Source organism: Tursiops truncatus, chromosome 8 (genome assembly GCF_011762595.2).
Source record: "Tursiops truncatus isolate mTurTru1 chromosome 8, mTurTru1.mat.Y, whole genome shotgun sequence".
In the NCBI taxonomy this organism is placed as follows: domain Eukaryota; kingdom Metazoa; phylum Chordata; class Mammalia; order Artiodactyla; family Delphinidae; genus Tursiops; species Tursiops truncatus.
Genome location: NC_047041.1, coordinates 64,883,350 through 64,910,135, shown reverse-complemented (window position 1 = coordinate 64,910,135; position 26,786 = coordinate 64,883,350). Strand labels below are relative to the sequence as shown.

Sequence of the window (26,786 nt, the reverse complement as noted above, 5' to 3'; positions counted from 1 at the left end):
TCAAGACTAGCATATGAAGATGTCTGTTTTATCATGTGGTTGGTTGGACTGTAACAGAAATAATATCTAAATGGGTCAGAAACTCCCACCTCCTCCAAGCTTCAGTTTAAGCTCTGTTGGCATTATAATAGTATTATCTTTGATGGGCTTTTTTTCTAATGCTTATTAATATTTTGTCCTTTATAAGCCACGCATGAGGATACTTCTGGAATATATTTCTATTTACTCTGGTCTTCATATTCTAGTAAAGAGCAAAAACTTCACTCATTTATCTTTCTCTTGTAACAAAGCAGTACAGAATGCAAGAGCTGCCATGCAGCCTCAGGCCCATGGTCTCTTTGCAGCCCTAAGGCTCTCTCTAGGGCAGACCTCAGTTTTCTGTGAAATTTACATGAAAGGTTAAGGATAAAACCCTAAAACACTCCTGATTTCCATTCTCAGGTCATCCCAACTCAGGTTGATGAATTTTTCTAAATGGATTTTTCAAATAATGTCTATTTACTATTTCCCTGGTTATAAAATACTGGTTCACTAGAGAAAATGTGACAAGTATGAATTAGAAAACATACATAAGGTGATGAACTTTATTTACTGTATATATCTTTTGAGGCAGCATTTCTTTTAATTTGTTTAAAATGTCAGTTTCTAAGCTTTAAGGAATGCTCCTAAATGTTAAAATCTAGCTTTTGGCAAACAAAACTCTATTATCCAGAGAGGGACTAAATTTCTTGAGAGAAGGGTGTAATGAAAAAATTTCTTCATTAGAAATGAGAAGCCTATGGCTGGATTTCAGTTTTGCCACTTCAGTCTGATAAATAAATGGCTGTAGGTAGGTCATCCAATCTTTCTGAGCCTCCGCTTTCTCACAGGATTATTACGCCAGTCTCATTGATTGTTGTTCGACAAATATAGTAAATTCTAAGGCATTACTCAAATAAAAGCTATCACTGTCATTTTGGTTTCTCTCATAACTCCTAGTAATGTTGTATCATAGGAAGACATGAATGGTTGTTGGTTATTGATATAGTCCAATATGGTGATTAGGACCAAGTGTTCTAGAGTTACATGGCCTGGCTGGAATAAAGTCCTGGTTCCTCCTCACAAATTAGATTTGTGACTTTGACCTAAGTTCTCTGTACTTCAATTACCTCTATTATTAAATGAAGGTAACAGTATTTATATCTCATAATGTGTTTTTGGGTCAATACATGTAAAATGCTTAACATAGCACTGACAAAGTGTTAGCTTAACTGATGAGCTATAATTATTTTGTAGTTTTACAGAATACCATCATATCATTTTTCCTATCTACCCCTTCATACAGAAAAGTTCAGTCTCTTCACAGTGCAACCTCAAAATAGCCTCAAAGGCTTTTCTTTTTTCTTTCTTTTCTTTTATGTATTTCTTGAAAGAGGTGGTAGCCAAAATTGTACAAAAAAATTTCAGTGCAAATACACTACCATTTTTATTACTTTGGCCTTCCTGTTTATATCCCAGTGCTTGAAGACTACAACTAGGTCACACTGGGACGGTATTTTCAAAGATAGGTTCTATACTCCCTGAAACAATTCCTGGATTATAATGAATCACTTAAAGACTATCATTTTAAGTGCTGTTTGGTAATTATCTAAATGAGTTGTCTAGACGGTGCACGGTATACCACTCTTCAGATATCAAATTCTTTGTTTACCTATTCTACCTTGCCATTTCATCACTCTGAAGAACTTGTATTATTACGTATCCTCCATGTTTCCCAGGCACCTACTTTCAGATCCCTGCGGAACTGTGACGAAGCAGTCTTACTAGAGACTCCTTAAACACTAGGCTGCTGGCTATCATCCCCACTCCCTTTTCCCTAAGCCAGATTTTTAAACATGAAAAGGCATTTTCCAGGGTTTTCACTTTTTCTTTTCAAACAAACCTTCTGTATGGCTTCTGAAAGCCTAAGTAATTTGTAGAAAATGGTTTCTCTTCATCACATTTTTTTTTTAAGTTTTTTAAGTTTCTTTGAAGTAAGCTTCAGGCAAGATATAAACTAGAAATTCTGAATTACATAATCTCAGAAGGATGGAAGAGATCTGTCAGTTTGGGCATTTGGACAAACAACAAAAACATATCAACATTGGTGAGATTTAAAATAATAAAAGAATAAATAAAATATAAGACTAAAACCAGCCAGAGAATTAGCAGGACAAGCAGGTTCAAGATACAAAATCTTGAATACTATTTCAATGAATGCTAGTAAATTAGCCCACAATGGATTTCTAAAAAGGTTAAAATGGCCAGCAATCTCCTTTGCAAAGATTTCATTAAGCATTCTAAGATGGAAATGGGACCCTTTAGACTATGATTCTAAATATTCCCACTGAATCCTTCCTACCATTGAAACTCTCAAGCAGTCTAATTTTCAGCACATCTTTCAAAAACAAACTCCTTGAAAGAAATTTCTAACCTTTTTCCAAAGAGAAGCTACTTTTAATTTCTGCAATGCCCTTGAAGGGTTGAGGATGGTAAGAAAGCAGAGTAGGTACTAGCTATTTTTCCTGTACTATGACGTGAGGTAAGTAACAGTGGTAGCAGTGAGGAGGTGGAGGTATGAGTACTAGGCTTACAACCAGAATACCTGAATCTGATCCCAGCAGTGTGACTAACTAACTGTGTGACCTCAGGCAAATTATTTAACTTGTTTGAGCCAGTTTCTTCATCAGTGAAAAGTGTCTAACAATATCAATTTCACACAGCTGTTGAGAACTAAAAGAGATAACATGTTAATAAGAGTTATAAGAAAAAAACTCCATAGAAATATAAATGAAGCATTACTATAATAGAGCTTCTCTATCTCCATTTTAACTCACTAATCCACATTTTCGCACTTGAGTTTCTGCAAGATATAGGTATGGATGTCAAATAATTACATTGTTATTTGGACCTAATTAATTAAAACCACAAATTTATGTATTTTACTACTGATTTCATGATTTCTGCCACTTTTTTATTTGTTTTTGTGGTACGCGGGCCTCTCACTGTTGTGGCCTCTCCCGTTGCGGAGCACAGGCTCCGGACGCGCATTGGCAGGCGGACTCTCAACCACTGCGCCACCAGGGAAGCCCCGCCACTTCCTTTTAAAAGATCTAATTTTGAGACTACAAGTATCCTAGCATTTAACTAATACAGTGGTTGTTTGTGCACCTTCTCTCCACAAGATGAAGCATAAGGCTGCATCTTAGTCATCCTTACTTCTGACAAATACATATGGCCTGGCACCTGGCATGTATTCAGGAAATAATAATTGTGTGGGTGTATAAATGGATTGATGAAGAGTGGGCCTCTCTTCCAAAGTAATAGGAGCAAATGCATTCAGTTAGAAGCCTTAACCTCTAGTAATGGTTCCACTATTTACTAGATATGTATGTATTTTTGGGAAAGTCATTCACCCTCTATGAGTTTCAGTTTTCTTATCAGTCAAATGAGGATATCATTGTTTGCTTTATTAATTTCAGAAAAGCTTCAAGTGAGAACAAAAAAGTGTTTTGAAAACTAAAATATAAAAATATAATGGGTAATATTAATATTTGCCTTTCAGACTAATGCAAAGTATTTAGGTTTTCAGCTATTTCCCTTTTATACTTGAAGAAAGATTTTGTATCTTGAACCTGCTTGTCCTGCTAATTCTCTGGCTGGTTTTAGTCTTATATTTTATTTATTCTTTTATTATTTTAAATCTCACCAATGTTGATATGTTTTTGTTGTTTGTCCAAATGCCCAAACTGACAGATCTCTTCCATCCTTCTGAGATTATGTAATTCAGAATTTCTAGTTTATATCTTGCCTGAAGCTTCCTTCAAAGAAACTTAAAAAAAAAAAAAACCAAAAGAAGGCCCTTTCCTTTCCCTGACTTTTCCGGTTGTGTACTTTTCACGGGGTGTAGGAAGGGTGCAGTTTGGATTAGGTGATGGAGGAAAGGGAAGGAATGCACAAATTAAAAATTTTTCTAGGCACTGAATATAAAATTTTCTAAAGTGTCTGGCCTTTTTTTGGTATATTATTTACTATTTAAACTAATTCTTTTTTTTTTTTTTTACTTAGTACTGTTATCATACTTCTTTCCTTTTAAAAAATTTTTTAATTCTTTTCCTTTTTTTTTAAATCATCTCACAAAAGTTGTGACATCATTACCATCACAGGCATAATGCACAGGTCTAAGGACACTGTTTACTATAACTGCATCAAAACTGAAAGCAAAGGAGAGAGAGGATAATCTTATAACCCAGGAAGCTACAGGTAATCTTAGGACAAAGCATCTCTTAGCTGATTCTTAACTAAAAATTTAAATAAACTGATAAAAAAAATTAAGGCTGTTTCAAGGAGCCTTTTTCTTTTTAAGTACATACATTTATGTCCTTCCCCAGAACTTTCATCTGCAGCATAGGGTTCTGCTTTGAAATACATGTACTGTATTTCTCCCCTACTCTTGCCACTCTCATCATATTCACTGTCCGTTCCAGAGTCTTCTTCTGCTGTATCCCATGTCTCCTTTTTCCCTTCATTCGCTTTAGTTCTTCTACTACTCGTGATGCTATGAGAGTCAAGTCCATTAGCCAAAGGGATTTGAGCATTATCTGCATTGCACAAAGTATCACTGCTATGACTTGAGCTAAGAATATCACTGTCCACTGAACTTGTACTCCTGTCATTATTCACATCTGAATCTGATCGTTCTTCAGACTGAAAATTTTCAGGATCGGAAGTCTGAATATGCTGTTCAAGTTCTCTATTATCCACTGAGGCTGAAGAGTCCCTCTCATTGAGAGGTGATTCAATGTTTTCAAAGTCACTTGTCTCAGTACTTTTGCTGCTGTCCCCATTATCTCCCTCCTGCTGCTGCTGCAGTGACAAGCTTTTGAGTTTTTCAGTGCTTTCTTCTAGAATAGCTTCCACAGACTTTAGACCCCCTGCAGGTCCTTTGACTCTTTCACAGTCATCATCCACATTACCAGAGTCACCCCCAGCTTTCTGGTATGCTGTCCTTTTGGAATAAGATCCTGGAGATTGTTCAGGTAACAAAACAAATAATCTGATTGTATTTGCATGCCGATCCAGGAGTTTCCATAAATGAGAGTCTGTAAAGGCCATCTGGTAATCCAAAGTCTCAGAACTTTCAACAAAGACCTGAACAGTAAGCCAAAGAGTTATATTACATCATTAATTTTGGTGACATTCTCATTCATTATAAGAATAATATCGCATCAGTATAAGACAGTGCACAATAAATTATAAAAGTTGAGATGATAATGTTTCTAAAGGACACGCCCATTGTTTTTGGAGACTAAATAAAATAAATATTATGTTCATATGTCTTTGTAATTAGCCATAAAACTGCTAAACAAATATCTTGTTTATCGGAAAATGTATGAAAACATCTTGGGAATGCAACACCAAAATCCAGGTTATATAAAAAATTTAATGGACAAATGACTTGATTCTAGAGCAAATTAATTGCAAGGAAACAAACATGTAAGGAAATCTTTAGATTAAAATAAACTTGAGAGATATTATGGACTTTATTTAGATCCTGATTTGAACAAACAAATCTTACTGAAAAAAATTTTTTTAAAGATAATCAGGGAAATTTGAATATTGACTAGGTATTGGTTGATATTAAGGCATTTCTGTTAGTTTTTTAGGTATAATAATGTAATTGTGGTTATGTTTTTAAAAAGAGTTCTCATCTTTTAGAAATATAAATTCATATTGCTTGTAGATGAAATGATATGATGCTGGGAATGTTTTTCAAATAATCTGGGGGAAGTAGTTAGTTAAATATACATGAACAAGACTTGATAATTATAGAAGCTGGGTGATACGTACATAAGGGTTCATTACACTATTCATGCACTTCTGCATATGTTTGAAATTTTCCACAATAAATTAAAAAAATGAAATGCATATACATAAATCAGGCAATTATGAGTAGTATTTTGAATTTTGCATAAAAAGATTATTATTCAATCAATGTTATAAATCAGGACTATCAGCTAACTATTTAAAGAAAAAAATAAAGTTAGATCCCTCCCACTCCTTACCCTAAAACAGTATTAGGGTGGATTGGCGATTTTAATGTTACACACAAACACCACACAGAAGTACTGGAAGAAACTAGGGGTGAATAAAAATTACACATCAGAATTAATAAAATACTAAAAAAAAAAAAACAAAGAGGCTAAATATGATAAAAGACCAAACTGCCCTAAGATGAATGAGACTGGAAATGGTGATAAATAAGAAAGACAGCAAATGAGGAAAATTTGATACAATTTATCCAGAGTAAACCAAAGGCATTAGGAATAAAAACATAGGAAAAATGATAAATGATGGAACACATAATGATATCAAGAGATAAAACAAAGAGATCAACATGAACTTTCTCTTTTCTTACAGAGATAAATGAGTAGGAAAAGGGAATAATGTGGGGTGAATCCAAGATAGTAATTTTCTCCACACTAGGCATGCTTCAGACTTTCACCATGAAGTACTGCTTTATGGGAGAAGCTCAAGAATGAACAAAATTCAGAGAACATAATCATTGTGACCAGAACTAGTCATGAAGGCTCCACCAAAGAAGGAGGACTAATCTTGGGCTTGAAACAAACTGTAGTAAGAGGGGGAAACACTCCAGGAGGGGCGGTACATGAACAAGGCAAAGACGAGAGCCAGCAAGACTGACTGAGAAGACAGAGAAGCAAGATGTGACCTGACTACAAAAGGAAGGTAGTTATTGGGAGGATGTGAGAACCCAAAAAGTAAATTTCAGACAGATGGTGAGTGGCAGCATAGAAAATAGTCATGAAAAAATAAAAGACATACCTTGTTACTTCTAAAAAACCCTTCAGCTTTCAGGGTTTTACTGGGCACAGTGAGAAGACGCAAATCATTGTAGCAGCGTTCCAGCACTATTCTCATTGTTTCAGCAGGTAAATAGATGGCCTATAATGAAAGTAATTTAATTAAAAAGTGCTCTTTCAAGAACAATTCTGCTTGACTTGGAAATATGGGAAAATGAGACACTGCTGAGTTCTTCTTAAAAATAGCAGAAAGAAAATTAAGAGAAAAATAATCTTAGTAGAGGTTTACAAATTTTTAAAGAATCTATGGGAAAAATTATTAGTCCCATCCATTAATTATGATGTAAATTAGGAAAACAGAGTATCACTTATAAATGTATGCTCTGAAACTATTTTAAAAGTAACAATTTTTCACTGAAAGTTCTATTTCTCCCAAACTCATGAAGTAAACGAGGTGATTTGATTCCAAAGAAACTGAGTAACTGACTTTGAGAACTGATGTCAAACCAACACCTGTTTAACTTCTTGACTTTGGATGAGTTCTTCTGTATTCTGTGAATAGTTGTTAATACTTTTTTTACTAAATCAATTTTCTTCTGTGTAAAATGAGATTAAATTAGTAGGTAAATTTTAAAGTTTTCTAAAATTCCATGTCCTAAATTTTTGGTGTTATTTTATAAATTTCTCATGAAATGAGCAGATAAAAATAATTTATATTTTATAAAACATGATTTGTTTTACAGCTAATGATAACTAATTCTCAGGCATCCTTGTTATACTTTAAACACTATATTTCTTGGCATCCTGTTTTCTCACTGTCTTTATTCTTAGACACATTTTTCCCCAACAAAATTATCAGCTTCTTCAGGGAAGGAAATGCATGTGTTTCTTTTGTACTACCTCAGTGCTCATATTCTAGATTAAACTGTAATACAGAGCAGTTACACTAATGCTGTCTTTTTATAAGTAATTTAATCATAAACTATGACTTCACAGTATGATTTGTTTCCTCCAATTATTACTTTGGCAAATTGTTGGAAGTCATTTTTTTCAAACATAAAAATAATTAAAAACGAACTTCTATATAATACTTTACAATTTTTTTTCCCAAAAAAAGAGCATTTATTTGTTTTGTTCATGTTCACAACAACCCTGTTAAAATAGGCATTAAAAAACCCCAGATGAGATAAAAGACAATACTACCATAAAATGAATGAATGGAAACTGGAAGTTCCTTGACTTGCGATTTCTGAACAATTTCGACCACACCAAGGGAATCTTAACCTGGGGTTAATTTTGCCTATGTTTGTGTGCTCAATGTTCTATAGTGTACAAGACCCCTGAAAGGATAATAACCATTTCTCTAGAGTGGAATAGTTTTTTTGTCTAAGGAAATGTGAATGTTTCGTCATCGTATTTTTCCAGTTCAAAAATTCTGAATGAGCCTATGCTATTTACCACTAACTCACATAATGTGGCTAATATTTGATTCATCACCTTTCTCTTCTACTTCTATTCATCTATCACTGTCTTTCTGGTTACCCAAGAGTGAAACTCCTTAGGTCTTCTGTGCTCCTGCCTTGCTCCAATGTTTACCAATCACAAGTGCTGCCAATTCTATTTATATATTCATTCTTACAATCGCCACTTCTCTCATTTCTGGTCATAACGCCTTCATCTGAATTATTTCAACAACCTCCTCATCTATGTTCCTGAGTCCTCCCTCAGTCCACTGGGAACACTAGTCTAGTGTTGCCAGAATTACCACGCCATAGCAGAGCTCTTATCATACCACTGCTGTACTTAGAAAAATAACCAACCTACTTCCTACTGTTTACGTTAAACAGGGCCCAAACTTTTGAGTTTACATTTAAAAACCCTCCATGAGATAAAGTGAACTTGTTTTCCAGGCACGTACTTTACAATGATCCAGCCAAGCACACATATCATTGCTATGTGCACTTGCTTAACACTCCTTACCTCCACGCTTAAGTCAATCTGTTTCTTCCATATGCAGCATCGTTCTCTCCTAACCACAGTTGTCTCCTAGCTATAAATACTGGCTCCTTGAGGTAAATATTGGTTCCTACATCTTGTAACTATCACATAGTGCTTTGTACACAGCAGGTACTTAAAAATATTCATTGACCAATTTTAAAACTTACCTTTGAAATAAGCTGTTTGAACTCTGTAACTGTTTGATTTAAGTAAGCTCGAACAGTGATAGGAGCAGCTACAGATTCTGCCTTTAGATCAACAACATGAACCTTCACCATCACTTCTGTCCCATTGGAAAAACATAAAAACCCAATTGGAGGTTATTTTTTAAAAGGTATTTCACATGAGCAATGCATTCTAAATGTGTTTCTAATAGATGGCAAAGAAAATATTTTTCTAATTATCAAGATGGTAGATGTATATGTTATACATGTTAAAACTTTCACAATTTATCACATTACAAATATATATAAAGAAATAAAAAATGAAGCTAATAAAAAAGTTCTTATAGATCTCTTTAAAAAATGACAAAAGTCAAAATGTGACTTTTAAAAATAATTGCTTTGTTTCCTTATAAAACATTAACACCACTGCCAAATTTATCAAGCATATTAAAAGTACTTACCCAAAGTTCCAAAATACAGACCAAAACCACAACACTAAATAAATGTAAATAACTAGAGAATGCACAACAAATACTAAAGGGGACATAGCAGCCCTACTTGCTTTTGACAACCTTCATTAAACAATTCAAGACCTTGTTCATAATCAAAGACGACTTCTCCTCAAAATAATATTCTCTATATCCTATGGAAATTTCAGCAGAAACCCTTTGGATTACATGTTTGTTTTCTGACTTAAATTCTTCATGTTACAATTTATTTACTTATTATTTTATTTTATTTTCTTTATTTGGCTGCATTGGGTCTTCGCTGCTGCTCGCGGGCTTTTCTGTAGTTGTGGTGAGCGGGGGCTACTCTTTGTTGCTGGGCGTGGGCTTCTCATTGCAGTGGCTTCTCTTGTTGCGGAGTATGGGCTCTAGGCATGCAGGCTTCAGTAGATGCAGCATGCGGGCTCAGTACTTGTGGCCTGCGGGCTCTAGAGCACAGGCTCAGTAGTTGTGGCACATGGGCTTAGTTGCTCCATGGCACGTGGGATCTTCCTGCACCAGGGATCAAACCTGTGTCCCCTGCACTGGCAGGCAGATTCTTAACCACTGTGCCATCAGGGAAGTCCCCATGTTACAATTTAAAGCCATCTTCTCCTCTCCTATTTTCAGGAGATCATTATATAACTTAACTTTTAGTCACCAGAAAAATAAATGATCTTCAAACATTGGATTTAGTAGATAGTTATTCTCCAGCTTAACTGTTTTAATCTCTTATATGTAGTATATGTCAATACTCCATTTTCCCCCAAATGTTACTAATCTAAATCTGAATAAATATTCTGCTAAAGTCTTGATTATTAATGAATAAAGGAGATTACTTCACAAGGTTTACAATCCACAATGACATTTAGAATTCTCTTTTTAAAAAGTGGGTTTTTTGCTGACCCATGTTATATTTTTATCATAGTTTTTACAGTCTAGTTCAAAAATAATCTGCAGACACTTCCTTGGTGGTGCAGAGGTTAAGAATCTGCCTGCCACTGCAGGGGACATGGGTTCGATCCCTGGTCCAGGAAGATCCCACATGCCGCAGAGCAACTAAGCCTGTGCGCCACAACTGAGTCTGCGCTCTAGAGCCCACAAGCCACAACTACTGAGCCCGCGTGCCACAACTACTGAAGCTCACATACCTAGAGGCTGTGTTCTGCAACAAGGGAAGCCACTGCCATGAGAAGCCCACGCAACGCAATGATGAGTAGCCCCCACTTGCCACAACTAGAGAAAGCCTGCGCGTAGCAACGAAGACCCAACGCAGGCAAAAAACAAAAAAAACAAAAAATCTGCAAGAAAATGCTCCAAAGGGACTCTTTACAGAGAGAGCGGAGTCTGACTAAAGGAGCTCTTGAAAGAATACCACACTTAATCTACTTTGGAAAGAAGAGCCTTCATAAAAAGGAGGTGTATAAGATCCACAGAAGAACAGAATTTGAGTTATGAAACCATAACCATAATAAGGTCTTCAAGGAGACCCTGAAAAAGAGACTCTACTTCTGAGACTTTATGGGAATATACCAGGGTCTTCTCTATAAAAAGAGAGAGGCTGGGGCAGGCGCAGAGGTAGGGAGGGAGGACGATTTAGTACTGGAGAAGAAAAAAAAATCCCACTGAAGACTATAAGCCAGTAGTTTCATTGTTTGTTTCTTAAATTTTGTGTATAGCTTTTTGGAAAGTAATCTAGAACTTAATTCCAGGTTTGTTGCTGACTACTTCCCAACCTATCAGAATTATTCTACATTTTAAGAACATGTAAAAAATTTAAAAATAATTTCTACAAACAAAAACTTTCTTATGAATATTCTAAGTCCTTTACAACTCAGAATACCATGAAATTCCTTACCTCCGGGTTTGTAAGACTGGAAAACCTGATCGGGTCTTCTTGTCTCCAACAGCAGATCAAACATGTATGTTGACTTGACTCCACCCAGTAAAAGTCCCATTGGTGTATCTTCTTCTCCTTCATATGATCGTTCAAGATAATCATGAAACTCATCATATTTAACAAGACGACAGCAATCCATAGGTATCACCTCTTCTAAATCCATCATCTAAAAGAATATAACATCCGAGGAAAAAGAAAAAGAAATATATAATATTGATATTTTAGTCTGATGTGTAACTGTACTAACAATAGGTCCTAACAAACAATAAAATCCATATATTTATGATTTGCATCAAAGCTCAAAGGCACGACTTAAAGGGTATTTTAAAATAACCATAGTTCATTATCCCTCAAATTATACGACCTATGCACTAACGTATTTTAAAGACTTTTTTGTTTTTACAAAAGTTAACATTCTAAACTTTAGATGTACTCAAAATTAATGCACTGTAAGCTATTGCTTTATAACCAGTCAGCTGGAAACATGAGGGGAAAACAACCAACTAGAACATGCATCTTTTGTTATCTTAATACAATTTGGAGAAAAACTGGTAATTAACGTATCTAGTAACGATCTCCCTAAGCAAGGGAGGATAGCATGCCTTGTAGAGACACCACAAAGGTCATAGCTTCTGTCTCCCAAGTGCTACCCGACTCCTCTCTGAACCATCCCTTTCAATCTTAGCCTCCGGAACACCAACAAATTGGGCACAGGAATTTCTGTCAAAAATTTTCCCTCTAGTACATGTCACTAGTAGATGGCATACCCTGGATGCAACATCACTTTAAGTGGGAGTTGAACCTCCTGGAGAAACATAGTAGGATTGCTTAGAAGTATTCAATACTCATCTGAGGTTTGTGATTACAACTTTAAAGAAAGCATTACTGTAAGCCTTGGTATGTCCCCATTGCCCTCTACTCCTCCATCCCTCACTTCCCACAAATGGAGCTTTATTTTTCTTATATAAGATCGATTTATTTCTCTTTTCTATTTCACTCTTTACATTTGTGAAATTAAACTTTCTATTTTTTAAGACAAGATTTTTTCTTCCTACATTAAAAACTGATGGAATATAAACTACCCTTAGTGCTATCACTGATTGACCTTACTGTGTAAAACTGTTTAAAGACATTTTCTCCATTTTAGTTTAATTTGGTTTCACTATTGTTTTGCTTGCAGTCCACCATTATGTTTAACGGATTTTTACTTTAATCAGGTGAACCCAGAGCCATTCATCCATTTTATTATTTGTTCATTCATTTATTCATTCACATACCCATCCAATTTTTTTTTTCCCCCTCCAATTTTGACTCTCCTGTTTACCAGGCAAAAGTAGTGGAAATGCCAACTGTGAACAAAACCAGAATACTCTTCACCCTTGTAAGTGCTTACAGTTTAGTGAGGGACATTAATTAATTAAAATAGTCACATAAATGTAAATTTTCAGTACTGATAAAGTGCTATGAAAGACCAGGTACACAATACAAGTTCTCAAACTGTGTGTGTCTAAAAACCACTTGAGGTACCTGTTTAAAATGCATAATCCCAGGTGCCAAAACATAAGTTCAGATTCATTTGCAGGAATTTGTTTTTTAATAGGAATGTGATTCTGGTGCAGGTTGTGCTGGATCACACTTTGAGAAACAATGCCAGCTATCTTGTGAATTATTTTTACTTCTTTCATTGGTTCTACATATAATTATAAATGAAATGACGTAGTATGCAATTTTTTCTCTAGGTAATGACTGTTTAACTTTAGTCAAATGATGTTAATGTTTACATGGAAAGGGCAAAAAATTCTGTCAAGTATAACAGATGACATTTAGAATAATCCGGTTAAAGAATGCTTCTTTTTCTATTTGCCTTTCAAAACCCACTTATAAATTTGCATTATTCTTAGAATAAAATGCAAACTTCTATTCTTACACAGCCTTTAATTTCATTTTATGTGCCTCTATTCTCAATCAAGATGATCTAAACACAATGCACCTTTTTTCAGCTTCTTAATCATGTACTTCCTCACCTCAGTTTTTACACATGCTGTTACCTCTACTTAAAGTACTCTTCCCCAACTTCTTGCACAGCTGTCTCCTCATGGTTTAAGTCTCAGATTAAATAACCTTAATATACTATTGAATTACTTTATGGCATCTAATAAGATATTTGAAAACTGTGGTGTTTAAATATTTTTTGTCTGTTTTTTCCCCAGTGGGATTGTAAACTCCAAGAAGGCAGTGAGCCTGTTTTGCTCACTCTGGTACCTCTAACACCTCATGTGGTCTTGTTCACTCAAGTTCTCTAATGCATCATATAGCAGACACTCAATAAATATCTGCTAAATGAATATAAAGAATAAATAAATATTTTTGTTTCTAATTCTATTTCTGAGTTTTAGAAAGCTTTAACTGGCTTTCAGAGTGAGAAAGTTCTCAAAAGCAACGGACCACATTCCAGAGAAGAGGTGTAAACTATACTCTTTAAGAGACATAGGATTTAAGTGGGCTATCAAAGCCACTGCAAGTGCTTATATTACTACTGACTATAATAAAAACTTGGGAAAATGTTAATGCTGTTACGTAAAATATCAATAATTAAATGCCAACAGTGCAATTAAACATACCTTATAAGCCATTTCTACTGCTTCCTTTAATGTCTTATCCTTATGAACCTCCAATTTATTTTCCATCATCACTTGTTTCACAGGATGCAAACAGAATAATTTTATCTAGAAAATGTAAAATATCATCATTAACTCAACAGGTCATAAATCGAACTTACTTCTTTTGTAGACAGTATTCTTTCCTAATAGTCAAAAATATTATAATTAAAAAAAAACATAATTGGGATCATTCTCCGTCTATCTATCTCACTTAATAATTGATACTGTCTCATGTTATAAAAAATTCAAAATCATTAATTTTAACAACTGTATGTTTCTTTATAAGCATGTATCACAATTTATGTAATCACTCTCCTACTGATATATATTCAAGTTGTTTCCAATTTTTCTGTAATTTGGAAAATACTGTGGAGAATGTCCTTGTGGTCAAAATTTTTACCACATCTGTCACTATCTCATTAGGTAATATTTTCTTAAGAGAATTATATAAAAGAATATGAATTTGCTTAAGGCTCTTGATAAATCCTACTCAAATTCTAGGAAGAAAGGTTTTATCAATTTATACTTGTAGCAGAATGTTACAATGTTCATCTCACTGTAACCTCAGCAGCACTGAGCATTATCACTATGTTACTGGTTTTTTGTTTTTTTTTAATAAATTTATTTTTGGCTGCATTGGGTCTTTGCTGCTGCATGCAGGCTTCTCACTGCGGTGGCCTCTCCTGCTGCAGAGCACAGGCCCTAGGCACGCGGGTCCCAGCAGCTGCGGCACATGGGCTCAGCAGTTGTGGCTCACCGGCTCCAGAGCACAGGCGCAGCAGCCATGGTGCATGGGCCCAGCTGCTCCGTGGCATGTGGGATCTTCCCGGACCAGGGATCGAACCCACATCCCCTGCATTGGCAGGCAGACCCCCAACCACTGCGCCACCAGGGAAGCCCATGTTACTGGTTTTTTATGCATAAAATGAAATCATTTTACCTCAGTAATATAGTTGGTTATACTGTTTAATGATCATGATGGCATAACTATCTACAGAATCAACCCAATGAGTCAGTGATGAGAACTGCAGTTAAGCAAAGTTCAATAGCACTTTTTAATTAAAAGTAAAATTAGGAAATCTAACCTTGCATGTATTGCGCTCAATTTCTCGTTGCCTCTTTTCTTGTTCTTCCAATTCTCTCTCTCTCTGCACCAAATTTTTAATATGTTCTGGATATTCATCTACTTCTAGAAATTCTATTAATAGTAAAAACAGGGTAAAACAGTGCCACTGAGACTGAACTTCCTTTATTTAATTTTGTTCTACTATGTTCCCAGAGTATACACTTCTACTATAGCTGTTATCAAAATATATCCCAATTACATCAATCTTTCAACTTGGAACATGAGCTTCTTCCAGACAAGGGTGAAGAGGCAGTTGATAATGACACATGGTTAGGTCTCAAAAAAGCCATATCTTTATCTGTATACCTCTTGGCTCCAGACAACTCTGGTATGTAAATTAAGATTTTTAGAATGAAAAAGCCTCCCTTAAACTTGAAAATAAAAGCACTTCTGATTTCAAATAGTGCTATCACCATCAAATTGTATAACCCTGGGCAAGTTTACTTCTCCAGACCTTGGTTTCTTCAGCTTATTAACAGCACCTTACCACATAGAGTTATTACCTGGGATATAAGGAAATGTAATAAATACTGTTGATGCTCTACTACTACAAATGGTATTTATTTGTTTATTATTATTCACTAATATGATTCTCTTTGTTCTCAAAGTAGTCTTTTAGCTGCCTTCTAATCAAAGAACTTCATATGTAACTCAAAGTATTCGAAGTGACAGTATGAGACTATAACACTGTTTAATAAAGCCAATGATTGTTAGGCATTAAACAGGGAGAACAATTTATATTTTAAAAAAATCATGCCTCTGTGGAAGGTAAAAATCCACTGTTTACAGAAATGAGCTCCAATTTAAAAAATATTCCATATCATACATACAGTGCCCCTTGGTGCTTCACCACAAAACTAGAGCTGTGGGGAGTGGATAAAAGAAAGCTGAGTTACTGTACTACATGAAATATCTGGAATGCTGGGTGTCACAGAGGATACACAAACTAGAAACCTCGCTCTGCCTCCAGGTAGCTATGACCTTGGACAAATTACTCTTTAGGGTATAGTTTCATTATGTGTAAAGTAGAATGAATACTTCTACTCTGAAATCTCTGTTCTGAAATGACTTATTATAATTTCCTTTTTTCTTTCCTATAATTACACAGTAAATTATTGAACAGCCTCTATATGACAGACCCTGTATTATATCATTGGTGAAAAGATAAATAAGTCCTAAGCCTTGCACCAACTGAATTCACAATCTGATGAGAGTTTACGAAAATGTAAACAAAAACATCAGACTGCTTAAAATAGATTTACTCATAGTATAGTAGTTTCTAAACAAAGGAAATATATTGAAATCAAAGACAATGATTATATTAATTGTGAAAAGAATATGAGCAAACACATCACCTGTGTATATATCGTATGCACACACACACACACAAACACACACACATGCTTTATACACCTATGTGCAAATACTATCTCAGTCACGATCAGAGTTACCAAGAAAACACAGGAACTGTAATTTTTTAAAGTAGCAGTTATGAAAGGAAAAAAAAAAGGCAAATCCACATGCTTTGTATACAGGATTATTTTTAGGATTCCTAATAAAATTAAAATCTAATAAAGGATGCATACTCGACTCATAAAACTTTACTTGCTTTTTAAGCAAATAAGCAAAGATGTTTAACTCTAGTATGACACTAAATGCTTAAAATTTTATCTCATTTAATTTTTTATAATAATCCTATAAAATACTATAATTATTCCCATTTTACATGTGTGGAAAGTAAGACTTAGGAAAGTTAAATAACTTGTTCTGGGACATGCAGATGGTGAGTTATGGCTGCTACACAGATCTGGAGACTATCATCACTGCACCAAACTACATATAATACAATCTTACTGCAAATAAATATCCAACGTACGCAATGCAGAGTAAGTTTTGTCTCTTAGTGTATTAAAAAATAGTTCAACTTTTTTCCAAGTGCTTTTACCAGTTGGTATTATCTCATAACAGTCTTTATAATTAATTCTTCCACACATTAAAAAAATTTAATTGTCCTATCATTTAAAAGTAGTTATCTGGGTTTATAAAACTTGCAAAAAAACTGGTTTATAACACAGACTAAAATCAAGTAACTATATGTCAACATACTTGCATTTCTTGCTGGGTCCTTCAGTCTATATATCAGCATATATGCATTTGTGGAGCTAGTAAAATATAAAAAAGATTAATAGGGACAAAAAGTAGATTGTAAAGATTCCATTTCCTAGCATCAAATATTTATTTTAAATAGTAGTTTTTTTGTTGTTTCAAACAATTAGAAAATCATGTAGCTGTTCTTGTACAGGTTCAGATTTAAACGTTCTTGAAAAAAAGGAGACTACTTTGCTTTTACCGACATATTTATGAGAAAATCCTGTATCTTTTCTTGGTAACGTAGTAAAATCTTCAAAAAACCTTTGTCCTAGAATGAGTACTACAGGTAAGTCAGGAGTCAGCAATTTTTCTCTGGAAAAGGGCCAGATAGTAAAAGTCATAGGCTTTGTGAGCTATTCTGTGTGCTAAAACTACTTAACTCTGCTGTTGTGTGGGAAAAGATCAACATACAATATTCAAACAAATGAGTATGATGGTGTTCCAATAAAACTTTATTTCCAAAAACTGAAGGCAGGCTGAATTTGGCCCATAGGCTATAGTTTGTTGACCCTTGGGTTAAACCTTTTTAGTGATAAAAAAATGTTGAAAAGCTGTAAATAATTCTAATTTATAAACAGAAAAACTTAGGAAGTTATTTACCTTGCAAAAGCACTGGAGTAATAGCCTCTGCTTCCTGAAGATCCACCATGTGTTTTCTTAATGTCCTCTTGTGTTATCTAAAAAGTTGTAACATTACTTACTTTTTTGGTAAGATCTATAACACCATTACCTTTATGTCAACATGTAACCCAAGTTTTAACCTCAGAGTTAAATGGACCACACAGATAACAGTTCACAAAATGTAATCATAATCAGTGGCTACTAATGGCCAATCTTTTCTAGTGCTCTTAAATAGACAGCCCATGTGAAGGCTCAGGGCAAGAAGAAAACTGGGAGTCTAGCTCTGCAAACACTCAGCAAGCCCAAAATAAAACAAAATAAAGAAACAAAGGAAATTTACTGAAAACAAAAACAAAAGAATGACATCTGGTATGTCTTAATGATTTGGTATGCTTCAACGGACAGACCGAGTCTCTCATTTTTAATAAACCCTGCTGTTGATGAGAAACATCCCTACTCCTGTCTTTCAGAATAATAATCTTAAAAAATCCCTCCTTACCCTGCTGACATGTTGATCATTGAAGCTGTACCACTGCTCATCACTGAATGACTTTATACAAGCATAGTAATGACCACCAGCAGCACTCCCTGAATGAACCATAACCGAGAAGAGCTCATAGATCAAAGAATTCTAAAGAAAAGAATAAAAGTAACTCAGCACAGAGGAAAAACACAAAACCCTAATTTGTATATTTCCTATTCTCTACTAAAACACAGGGAACTAACATGTTAGTTGTCCTCTGTATTTATGGCAAGTCAACTTTTCTCTAAGATCATTAAAATGGTAATTCATCACATAATTTTTATATACCACAAGTTTCATTCAGTGTATTCCTTCACATTTTAATTATGCTATAACCTCTAGAACAATGTATAACTGAAATACAAATTTATATATTTATGTAAAAAGAAAATAACAGTCTGAAATTTTACAAAGAGGTGTTAAACATGAGACCGTTCTGATATGCACATCAAAATCAATAAATCCCAAATAACATTTTTAAAATTTCAAATAAGATTCCACTTCCTTTATAAAAGAGCTAAGGTATATAATTATTTTGAACATCTTCTAATTTATTTATGTAATATCTGTGATACAGTGATCTATTGATTTGATATCTCTCAGGTATGCAAAGCTGGTTCAACATTAGAAAATCAACCTATGTAAACCACGCTAAAGAAGAAAAGTTACATGATCTTACCAACTGAACCCAGAAACAACATTTGACAAAATCCAAACCCATTCATGATAAAGACTCTCAACAAACTAGGAAGAGAGGAACCTCCTCAAATTGATAAAGAACATCTATAAAAAATCTAGACCCAATATCATACTTAATGGCGAAAGACTGAATACTTTCCTCCTGAGATTGGGAATAAGGCAAGAGCGTCCTCTCTCACCACTCCTATTCAACACTGTATGGGAAATCCTATCCAGTGGAATAAGATAAGGAAAACAAAAAAAAAATATAGACATAATTGTCTATATAGAAAAACAGGTTGGGGGTTGGATTTAGCTCTTGAGCCACAGTTTTCCAATCCTTGTTTGAATGCAATGTTCTTTACACTAAGTTATAATGTATCCACTATATTATTCATCACAGCAATTCACACCTCATCTGTCTGCCCTGAAAGAAACAGATAATTTTAAAAGGTAAAGAGAATAATGGTCTTGATCTAAAAACAGATTTATGCAAGTGAAACTCCATTCTTAAATACTGCCTTAAAAAACCCCTATATTTAATACGACTCTGTAAGACTTGAGCTAGTGATCAGTCTTCACACTGGTGATTCATTATTCACACCATGCTCAAGACATCTGATCTGTAATTCTCCCCTCAATAAAGCAAATTATACAAATTTGCTTTAGAATGGTTTGATAAAATCATTAAAGAAATGGTTTGATAAAGAACCATTTGATGGTTTGATAGAATGGTTTGATAAAACCATTAAAGAAATGGTTTGATAAAGAACCATTTGATAAAAAACCATTAAAGAAATGGTTTGCCAAAATCTTAAAAATCACTGACCTAGTAACAAAAAAATTCTATCCTAGATATTATCCAGTCTTGTAGTTTTCAAATGATAATCCATGGAATTGTATCATTTTTTGAAGTCCCTTAAGGGTTGTCATGGGGAGGGGAGGAAAACTGAGGGGTCCCCTACCTAAAAAAGATGAGTTCTCTTATTGTTTCAGGAAAGGTCCCATAGCCAGAATTTTTTAAATTAACAGATCTAGTCTAATGCCTTCGTTTTGCGATATGAGAAAACTCTGATATAAGATTTAGAGGCTTGCTGCTACTTTAAAGGCAAAATGAAGTGGTTTCCCCACTACTAGTACCCTTTCCACACCACCACTCAGCTTGCTTCAGCGGTATAGTTCAGCCTCTCAGAAATTAATGCTCCCACCTGTAAGTAGTTTTTTTCTAAAGTTTAATTATGACCAATATATGCATAAAAATAATAGCAATTAAATTTCTTTTAAAGATAATTATATAGCAGCTCAGAGATTACCTTACTCTCTCTTTCAACTAAAAACCACAAATTACAAAAAGTACCTTTTCAAGCCCAGGTTTTGGAATCTTTTCAGTTCCACTATTGCTTTCAAGGCAGATCCCTTCATCAACACCATCATCATTGGAGAAATCATTGCTCATTTGATCACTGTGACAACTGCCTTCATTTTCTGCTCCACTGTCAGTGCAACTTTCAGTCTGAGGAGATTTCTTAATAAAACATAATTATCTTACAATTATAAGCTAAATAAAGGGAAAATATAAACCTTTCAATCTATATGCTGCTTTTCCACATAATTTATGATGCTATTGTTAATGAAAATACTTATTCTACTTTAAGCAAATTTATTTTCTCTTAAAAAGTGAGACCTTAAATAAAATTAAACAAAAGTGTATTTTAAAAGCATTTCTATTAACAACCTTAAAATTCTAATACAACAAATTAGTGTTTCAGAATTCTATTAAACCCCATTTATGTTTACAGCTGCAAAGTAACTATATAAAATTATCATTTCTTTCATCAAAACCATAAAAGCAGAGAACTTATGCTCCAAAATGAGCTTCTGTTGTTCTCAAATCCCAAAAGAATATCATCTCCTTTCTTGAACAAAAAGGTCAATTCAGTTTATCACTATGCTAGGTATTACAGAGAATTAGAAAGAAAAACAAGACACTGTATCTATCCTCAAGAACTTTATATTCCAGTTAAAGGAGGTGGAAATGTAACAACAGTAAATAATACTTTTCCATGCTTTTATGATTTTTAAATCCCTTTCAGACAAATTTAAAGAATTCTTCCTAGAAATCCTCAAACAACTCTTTCCTCCCTTTTCCTTTAATATTTTATTTTATTTTAAAAACTTATTTATTTATTTTTGGCTGTGTTGGGTCTTCATTGCTGCGCGCAGGCTTTCTCTAGTTGTGGCGAGCGGGGTCTACTTTTCGTTGAGGTGCGCAGGCTTCTCTCTTGTTGCAGAGCATGGGCTCTAGGTGTGCAGGCTTCAGTAGTTGTGGCACGTGGGCTCAGTAGTAGTGGCACACAGGCTTAGTTGCTCCGTGGCATGTGGGATCAATCTTCCCGGATCAGGGCTTGAACCTGTGTCCCCTGCATTGGCAGGCAGATTCTTAACCACTGTGCCACCAGGGAAGCCCCTCCTTTAATATTTTAGATACAGAGTTTGAAAATTCTTCTCTAAGATGTAGGCACTTGATATGTTTAAGGCATTGCCTATAAGTTCTTGAATTAACCAAGCAATATGTAGTAAGTACCAACTTCTTGCCAAGAATTTTGTTGTAAGAACTGCACCTAACATACAGTCTTCATCCCTCAAGAAAGTTTGGTTCAAGGAAAAATGGAGGTGAAAACCAACTTGAGAATTCTACACAAAGTCCAAAGAGATCATCCCTGAAACTCCTTTTAACTAAGCCAGAACATCTTCTCTTCTTCCAAGAAATGGACCTAAAACTTCCTAAAAGTTCTGCTCAAACTTTGTATCTCAGTTTTCTTCCCTTGGAAAAGACTTCCCTTTGTAAGAAATACATTAGGAATATACAGAAAACCCATCTAATACTCATCTCTGAGTAGGAATCTCCCTTGAAAGTTTGGTATACTTTGGACAGACTTCCTAGCTTAAGCACAGGTGTTTGAGATATTATTTCAAATTAAACCTTTCAGAGAATGTTACCTGGTCACAGGTACCATTCAATGAACATTTACTTTAAGGCAATCTCATCTTATAAAAGCTATGAAAAGCAATTATCATCCTTACTTTACAGACAAGGAAAGTGAGACTCAGAAAACATTTGCCATTTAGTACTTAAGAGCATAAATAAAACTTGAGAATGTTTAAAATTATTTTTAAGCCTCTGGGAAAAGGTATTTTTAACTATTGTGATGAATTCCAATCAGAAAAAAATACTTCATGGCAGTTTTGAGAATAAGAAAGATTTATCACTCTGTAACAACTATGTTAAGTCATTGTAAATATTCCCAATAATTAAATCAGAAGAGTTTCCAAGAGAACAGAGTGGGACATTATGAATCTTTTACTGGATAAGGATAGAGGAACCAGATAATTGGGGGAGGTCAATGAGCAGAAGAAATTAATGAGCTTTATGTGTGCCCTCAAAGTTCCATTCTCAAACTATATTTAAATAGTTTTAAATTTTTTATTTTAGAAGTTTTAATTTAAAAATAAAACTAATTAAAAAAGAAACACAGAAAAATACCTTTATTACCTAGCTTTCTAACCTAGCCAATTTAAGAGCTGGTAAACCTTAAGGGAGAATAACCCAGAAACCTTAATGCTTGAAAAAGACACTAAGACAAAACAAGAAATTATGGCCATACTACCCAGTTTGCTCGTTCATTCAATATATCTGTTCTGTGTTTATCATGTGCCAGAAACACAAGTGCAGCCCATCTCTAGACTGGTATGTTTCAATAACTAAGAAAGTTATGAAACGTAAGATTATCACACAAATTAAAGAAATAATTCCAGAATTTAATATCCTTTTTGTCATTTCAAAGAATATCACAAGTTACTCTGATCAAAGAAGAATATCTGAAGTATAATTTATAAGTATTCACCTCATCTTCAACATCAATAAATGTACTCATGTCTAGTTCCTCGGGAAATGTCATCCGATCATTCAATTTAATCCTGTGCATGGTTGTATAATCAAAATCAAATCTTTTCAGTTGTAAGGTCAGCAGGTAAGGGAAATGCAAAAACCGAAGACCCTAAAAAAAAAAGTGTGGGGGGGAATCTATTGAATATTGAATATTATCTCAGATAATTAAGTATTAATTTCTAAATGGCATCTACCTTTCGTGCATCACACTTCTTCTTACAACGTTCACAAAAATATTGATTTGGGCCATCCAGGATCTCTGGCTGAATAAATGCATGCAATGCTTCCTCCTAGTTAGAAAAAAAAAAATTGTTTTATAATTATTGTAAAGTATTATAATGTTAACGACAAAGCCCTGAATATAAAAACACTGCAATTACCAAAATACTTATATGTAGAACAGCAAGAAAATTAGGAATTCAAAATGCAAAAAGGCGGAAAAAAAGTATCAACAGCAAAATGATGTTATCATTATAAACACTTAGCAAAAAATTACTTTATTTCATTCTGTATGAGCTCTACATTTCCTAGTGTTGCACATCAGTTAGTCATTTCTACCTAATTTTCATAGACTTTATGTTGTGATTTTTGGTTAAATAATCTAATAGAAATCCTCAGTCTTTAGATTAAAAAGTAATTCCATACTTCTTAGAAAAGCAGTTGCATGTGTCATTGCATCCTTCTTGTAAAAGGAGACAATTTTAAACTGCACATTTAACAACCTAGCACACTGAAGAATTTACACTATTTGTACATTAAAAAATCTAATAATTATCCTTAACCCCTACATTTAGGGTCAGTCAGTAAGCTACCACTGCACTAATTATAAAGACTGAAAACCACTGTGCAACCTTCTCACTGCTTGTCAGCTACTGCTCCATTTGAAAACGTATGAGAGATGCTGGATTGTTCACCTAGTGGAACCATGTAGCTCTCTTTTCTCCATACAGCTTTAAGACAGAAGAAACCAGTATGAATATTGTTGAAGAATCAGTAGGCATAAAATTTTTATTGTAATTTTTCATCATTGATTTTTCACAATTAAAAAATTTTAGTTGATACAACATACAAGATTGGATTGCACAATTTCATTTGATGTCATCTCTTTTCCTCAGACATGGTCTAAGTAGAACTACAGACAATATTTATTACATATAAAGAAGAAGAATTGGAATCATTAAGACAAAGTATCTTCAAAAAATTTTTGATATAGAACAAGTTGTTCCTCAAAAGATAAGGGAGCTTGATCTAGCAAAATGGACTTAGTTGTAAAACAGCTAGCAAAGCATACAAAAACTACTATCCACATATTGCTTTGTATAGCTTATTTTGGAATAAGATAAAAAATATGAAAAAATATACAAAATGCTTCTAACTTCATCCATCTCCTATTTGGTCCTCAGAACACAAGAAGAACCAATGGGGTAGGGAGGGGGACCAAGTAGCTGGCTTTTCTCCACATAATCAAGTGTTTTACAGGAGGTCATAGGAAAGGACACATTTAGAAAACGATTTTGGGGGGATTTTTTCCCATATTTTTAAGTACGAAAAAGGCAAATTCTTTAAAAACATGAGAGGTAAAAGCTTTAAGAGCAATCACATCTATAGCTTAACACAGACTGATACCAAATCAGCTGAGCTTTCCGAATGGATTACTGAACTGTTAAAACACTCAATATCTTCAAAAAGCAGGGGGAGGGTAAAGGGAGAGTGAGAACATTATGTAACTCAAATTCTACTTTACTAAACTAAGCTATATGTACGTATTGATCTCTGGCTTATAGTTCACAGCCAGAGCTATCTATTTTTTTTTCTTCTTCTTCTTTTAAACCCGGAGAAAAGTTTAAAGAAAATTCCCTTAAACGTTTTACTTAGACACACCAACTTTTAACATTTTGCTACCTTGCTTTATCATTCTCCCACCCACACGCACATTATGTGTTTTTCCGAACCACTTGAGAGTAGGTTCATACATGCTTTTCCTCTTAATACTTCAATGTGACTTTTTAAGAAAAAACATATTCTTACATAAACAGAAGAGTTATCAAACTCAGGAAAATTTAATATTGGTAAAGTACTTGTGTCAGTTTATATTCCAATTCTGTCAATTATCCTAATAATGTCCTTTATAGTATTTCTCCCCATCCAGTACAGAATCAAATCCAGGAAAACAGACTGCATTTGGCTGTCTGCCTCTTCAGATTCATTTTGTCGGGTACAGTTTCAAAGCCTTTCTTTCATAACATTAACAATTTTGAAGAGGCCAGTTATTTTATAAAAATGTTCTGCAATTTGGGTTTGTCTGATGTTCCTTAGATTCAGGTTATGCATTCCTTACTAGACTAATGTAAGTAAGTAATGATGTGTTCTTCTAAGGGTATCACAGTCAAAGGGCAAGATGTCCCTAACATCCTTACTGGTGATATTAACTTCAATCACGTGGTCAAGGTGTTGCCCAGTTTTTTCACTATGTGGTTATTATTTTTTTCCTCTTGTGGCTAATAAGCAATTTGTAAGGAGACACTTGGAGACCATACAAAACTACTATGCTTTAAAGAACTTTCCACCTTAGTTTAGCATCCACTATTGGATTCTTGTTTAAACCAAATTTTAATATAATGTTTGTTTTATAAGCCAACCTGAAAATCTTTTGCCTTTAATAGGCAATTTAAGCCCATCCATATTTAATATGACTGATGTTTTGCTTCATCTCAGTCACTATTGTATATTTTAATTACTCTATTAAGTAATATTTACTGTGTTTCTTTTTCTACATGGTGTTTTCGCTATTTTTTACATTTTCTTTTAGTATTTAGGAAGGTTAGTAATTTTTTTCTAGTGCATTTATATGTACTTTTGTTAGTGCCCTTAATCCTTCCTTTTCCTTACTTAAGCTTTTAGTGTCTGGTCGGCCGATTTTAAATGATAGCCTTGGTCTCCCACCTATTTAAGTCTATGATCTCATTCTACTTTCCCTTCTCACTCTCTTCCTTTTTTAAGAATGGTATTCTCTGTACGTTGTTTAACATGTAACATTTCATACTTTCTTTTTTCCATGTCCCCACCCTTGTTTTATTTAGTCCTTAATTCTACAATTTAGTATATTAAATGCTCACGGTCCTTTTGCTGAAGCTTCCCCAGTGGTCTCTTGGGTGGATGGAGATCATCCTCCAACAATCTCCTCAAGAAGGCTTATGGATACAATGGTCTATGAGTTCTTCAATATTCAAAAGTTGATTTTCTATTGCCATAATAATTGAAGAAGAACTTGGCTGGATAGCAAATCCTTGGCCTGTACTTTTTCTTGATTTTCTTGAAATTGCCATTCTATTGCCATGATTTGCATGTTGCTCTTCAAAGGTATGATGCCAGCCCCATTTGTCTTTCAAGTTTAGCAGTTTACTAAAATATGTCTCAGTTACTCATTCCAGGTCCATTTTTCTAGGTACAGTGGTGCGTCCTTCAAAAGGTAGATTTAAATTTCCCCTATTTCCAGAAAGTGTTCCTGGATTATAGTTTATAAGTTTTGTTCTACTGAGTTATTTTTATTCTTCACAGATTCCAATTATGTTGGACCTCCTTTGCCAGCCTTTCCTTTCCATCACTTGCTCTGAGATCCTAATTTTTACTTCTTTATCTCATTTTCATTCTATGTTCCTCCTTAGATTTTCATTCCATTCTATTTTCTC

At 34.3% G+C, this 26,786-nt stretch overlaps 1 protein-coding gene across 5 annotated transcripts in view; it reads right to left on the bottom strand.

Moving 5' to 3' along the window:
- The window catches only part of USP47 (ubiquitin specific peptidase 47), a 120,845-nt gene that overhangs the window by 8,666 nt on the left and 85,393 nt on the right, over positions 1 to 26,786 (bottom strand). For all 5 annotated transcript variants that reach the window (XR_012333455.1, XM_019948105.3, XM_019948106.3 and 2 more), the window contains 12 exons: positions 23,292 to 23,387; positions 23,054 to 23,206; positions 20,506 to 20,673; positions 18,447 to 18,578; positions 17,927 to 18,003; positions 17,282 to 17,337; positions 15,135 to 15,247; positions 14,011 to 14,115; positions 11,348 to 11,555; positions 9,008 to 9,123; positions 6,865 to 6,984; positions 4,392 to 5,169 (listed from right to left, as the gene is read on the bottom strand). Coding sequence is in view for 4 of the 5 variants with exons in the window: in XM_019948105.3 (XP_019803664.1) it covers positions 4,392 to 5,169; positions 6,865 to 6,984; positions 9,008 to 9,123; positions 11,348 to 11,555; positions 14,011 to 14,115; positions 15,135 to 15,247; positions 17,282 to 17,337; positions 17,927 to 18,003; positions 18,447 to 18,578; positions 20,506 to 20,673; positions 23,054 to 23,206; positions 23,292 to 23,387 (2,122 nt within the window). In the remaining variant the exon portion in view is untranslated. The remainder of the gene's footprint in view (positions 1 to 4,391; positions 5,170 to 6,864; positions 6,985 to 9,007; positions 9,124 to 11,347; positions 11,556 to 14,010; positions 14,116 to 15,134; positions 15,248 to 17,281; positions 17,338 to 17,926; positions 18,004 to 18,446; positions 18,579 to 20,505; positions 20,674 to 23,053; positions 23,207 to 23,291; positions 23,388 to 26,786) is intronic.